This window comes from Plectropomus leopardus, unplaced genomic scaffold (genome assembly GCF_008729295.1).
Source record: "Plectropomus leopardus isolate mb unplaced genomic scaffold, YSFRI_Pleo_2.0 unplaced_scaffold604, whole genome shotgun sequence".
In the NCBI taxonomy this organism is placed as follows: Eukaryota; Metazoa; Chordata; class Actinopteri; order Perciformes; family Serranidae; genus Plectropomus; species Plectropomus leopardus.
In genome coordinates, this window is record NW_024666408.1 from 150 (window position 1) to 4,388 (window position 4,239).

General features: G+C 46.2%; 1 protein-coding gene across 1 annotated transcript; it reads left to right on the forward strand.

Moving 5' to 3' along the window:
• Positions 1 to 367: 367 nt before the first annotated feature.
• On the forward strand, positions 368 to 4,233 carry LOC121939789 (guanine nucleotide-binding protein G(olf) subunit alpha-like). Its single transcript, XM_042482740.1, has 8 exons — positions 368 to 504; positions 710 to 764; positions 1,142 to 1,215; positions 1,467 to 1,525; positions 2,717 to 2,837; positions 3,056 to 3,186; positions 3,499 to 3,566; positions 3,703 to 4,233. Exons 1-8 carry the CDS (start codon positions 368 to 370, stop codon positions 3,847 to 3,849), a joined length of 792 nt encoding a protein of 263 aa, XP_042338674.1. The 3' UTR covers positions 3,850 to 4,233.
• The last annotated feature ends 6 nt before the right edge of the window (positions 4,234 to 4,239 follow it).

Sequence of the window (4,239 nt, forward strand, 5' to 3'; positions counted from 1 at the left end):
GTAAACTTGCTGCTGCTGATTGGCTAATGCCTGTGACACAGCGAATCAGAGCCTGTCTGACAGTGTCACAGAGAACCTGAACGCCGCCCTGACGGGTTAAAGAGGCGTACTGTACCTTTAAAGTTGCGGCACGTCACCTGGGGAGAGGTTCAGAGCTTGTTTGTTTTAACGATGTTAATGACATGATGTAACGAGTTAATGAGGGACTGAAAGCTCACCTGAGGCCTCATTATCCAAACACTGAGTCTCTGAGGACACCCCAACACAAAACAACCAGCTTCCTGTCTAATCTCCGTGTCTGTGACGCCGCCGCTGATTGGACACACGCTGTCACCATGGTCCAATCAGACGGCAGTGCGCTCACCTCATGCAGACTCTGACATGTCCTGCGTCTCGTGTCTCTCAGGAGTTCTTCGAGCATGCTCAGAAGCTGTGGGAGGATGACGGCGTGAAGGCGTGTTTCGAACGCGCCAACGAGTATCAGCTGATCGACTGCGCCCAGTAGTAAGACATACACGCACAGACACACAGACACTCAGTCTTCCACTTCAAAGACACTGTGACATTTTAAATCCCAACGGACCAATCAGAGCTCAGGGTGGAGGAGGGGTGGAGCTGTTAGAGGAACAGAAGAAGAACTCTGTGTGTGTGTGTGTGTGTGTGTGTGTGTGTGTGTGTGTGTGTGTGTGTGTGTGTGTGTGTGTTGCAGCTTCCTGGACAGGTTGGATTCAGTCAGGAGGACGGACTACACACCTAACGACCAGGTATGACACCGTCCTGCTGCATCATCAGAACTAAGGGACTGTTCTTTATTTATCAGAAGCGACTCGGCGGGAAGTGATGAAATATTCATCCTGTTTTGACAAACAGAATTTTTGTCAAATTTTTTTACAGTTTCTGGTTGATAAATGGCGTCATTTTGGAGATTTTTATTTTGGCAAGTCTACAAGTTTGGAAGGAATGTTTCCTGTAAAACCAAAAAAATTGTAAAAGGAAAAAGTGAGAAAGAAAAAAATGAATAAAATATAAATGAAAAAAAAAAAGTAAGATGTTTGATTAAAATGTAAATAAAACAAAATGTGTGTTTTCTTTAATGTCTGTTTTTTGTCTCGGCTGTTGGTGTCCTCTTCTCCTCCTGCAGGATCTGCTGCGCTGCAGAGTTTTGACGTCGGGGATTTTTGAAACCAGATTTCAGGTCGACAAGGTCAACTTCCAGTGAGTATTAGCCCCGCCCCCTCTGTCCATCTGACCAATCAGCTGTCTCCGAGACATTTTTAAAGCCACATCCCATCCATTGTCTCTGCTGTCCATCCACAAATCCAAAAACACGCTTACCCACTGTCTCCATGGCAACATTTTACTTCCTGTTTACATCCCCCAAAGCCTCATGGGAAACTGAGTACGACAAAGAATCACAACAAAATATGAACTCTAACCACCTGTCTGTCTGTCTGTCTGTCTCTCAGCATGTTTGATGTTGGTGGACAGCGGGATGAACGCAGGAAGTGGATCCAGTGTTTTAACGGTGAAACCAACCTGTCTTTCTCTCTGACCGCCTGTCGCACTGCTCAGATGTGACTGTCCTCTTCCTGTCTGTCTTTCTATCTACCTGTCTCACTGCTCAGATGTGACCATCCTCTTCCTGTCTGTCTTTCTATCTGCCTGTCTCCAGTGTTGGGGAAGTTACTCAAAAAAAGTAATTAGTTACTTATTACTAGTTACTTCTGTAAATTGTAATGAAATTACTTTACTAGTTACTGCATTTGAAAAGTAACTTCACTACTTATTACTTTACTTTCCCATTTCTTAATTTACTGAGTAGATACAGGACAAACATCATAGCTCTATCAACACTTAGTGTTTATTGTATAAAGCTGGTAACGTACAAACTCACAAACTCTTGAACCTAGAATCGAGTATTTTTTGAAACCTGGGCGATTCAACCGTCGACAGGGGAAGCACGTCTTCTACAATGAACCCTGCAACCAGCCTGTTAATGTCTTTCTGTGTTACCTGCTTCTGTGCTCCAACACTTGAAAAAAGCTTGGCCTGTTTAGGCGGGGTCGGCTGCTCATCGACTCCTGCAGATGAGTTTTGAGTTGCCATGCTGGGCTGACAAATGCTTGGACAGGTTGCTCATTGACTTTGCAGCAGTTGAAAGGAGCCTGTCGCCTGGGCATAGAGTGCATTTCACTCGAATATTTTTGTCCTTTCGAGCTATAAACTGAAAGTAGTGGGAATATCGCCACCAGCCGAACCCCCCAGTCTCCGTCTCCGTCTCAGTCTCCGTCTCCATTTCCCTCTCTCCTGTTCGTACAGGCAGCAACGTCACTCGCCCCTCTCTATGCAGCACGCGTCGCGCACGCACACAGACAGCAGCCGCAGCACGCACATAATTCCTGCGCCACTTAAACAGACAGACACAGCACAGGCAAACACGGCCTAGGTAACGCAGGAAAGCGCGTTCCTGTAGTCTAGTAAAGTAGTGTAGTTACCGATATTTTTAGAGTAATGCGTTACTTTACTTAGTTACCCAAAAAAGTAATATCGTTACAGTAATTCGTTACTTTGTAACTCGTTACCCCCAACACTGCCTGTCTCACTGCTCAGATGTGACCGTCCTCTTCCTGTCTGTCTCTCTGACCGCCTGTCTCACTGCTCAGATGTGACCGTCCTCTTCCTGTCTGTCTCTCTGACCGCCTGTCTCACTGCTCAGATGTGACAGCCATCATCTTTGTGGCGGCGAGCAGCAGCTACAACATGGTGATCAGAGAGGACAACTCGACCAATCGGCTGCGAGAATCTCTTGACCTCTTCAGATCCATCTGGACCAACAGGTGACCCCACGCTGCTCTGTGATTGGCTGTAGTTAACCCCATCTGCTCTGTGATTGGCTGTAGTTAACCCCCTCTGCTCTGTGATTGGCTGTCGTTAACCCTCTCTGCTCTATGATTGGCTGTAGTTAACCCCCTCTGCTCTGTGATTGGCTGTCGTTAACCCCCTCTGCTCTGTGATTGGCTGTCGTTAACCCTCTCTGCTCTGTGATTGGCTGCAGGTTTCTGAAGACCATCTCAGTGATCTTGTTCCTGAACAAACAGGACGTGCTCGCTGACAAAATTTTGGCTGGAAAATCCAAACTGGAGGATTATTTCCCAGAATACACCAACTACCAGGTTCCTGCTGAAGGTACACACACTCAGCTGACCCCCAAAATCTGTACAATTATAAAACCAGGGGCCACTCTGTAAACTGACGGAGGGACAGTTTCCACAAATTTAGGACATTTGTAGGATTATAGGACCTTTCTAGGGTTTTATAATATCTGTCTCTCTGTGTCTTTGTATCCCTCTGTGTCTGTGTCTTTGTATCTGTCTCTGTGTGTGTCTTTGTGTCTCTTTGTGAATCTTCGTGTCTCTCTGTGTCTCTTTGTGTGTCTTTGTGTGTCTCTTTGTGCATCTTTGTGTCTCTCTGTGTCCCTTTGTGTCTTTGTGTCTCCAGCTGTCCCTGATGCTGATGAAGACCCCAGAGTGACCAGAGCTAAGTTCTTCATCAGAGACGAGTTTCTGGTAAAAACACAAAAAAAATATTACAATGGTCTTTCTTTCTCTGACCAGTCTCTCTTTCTGACCTGTCTGTCCCTCTCTCTGTACCTGTCTGTCTCCGACCTGTCTGTCCCTCTCTCTATACCTGTCTGTTTCTCAGAGGATCAGCACGGCGAGCGGCGATGGGAAACATTACTGTTATCCTCACTTCACCTGTGCGATCGACACGGAAAACATTCGCCGTGTCTTCAACGACTGTCGTGACATCATCCAGCGCATGCACCTGCGGCAGTACGAGCTGCTCTGATTGGCCGATCAGACATCCAATCATTACTCTGATCGATCCTAACATATTAACCCTTCATATCTTCTGTTGCTGCAGCTGCTTTCGCCCAACTGATTATCGATTAGGACACGATGGTCTTTATCGTGTCTGCTGCAGGGCATTGTGGGTAGCGTAGTTCTATCGGTGGAAGAAGCACGGGATGGTGTAAGTTTACTGTTGTTGCCATGGCAACAGTCTGTCACCTGGGAGGGGGCGGGACTTAGAAAGACTAAAATTTTATTATTATTATTATTATTATTATCTTCTCTCTGATTGGCTGTCGTACACTCTGATGTCACTTTATGAATCAATACCTGACAGAGCAGATCAATGTTTCCACATGTGACTGTAGATTCTTCCCTGTCCTTTCTA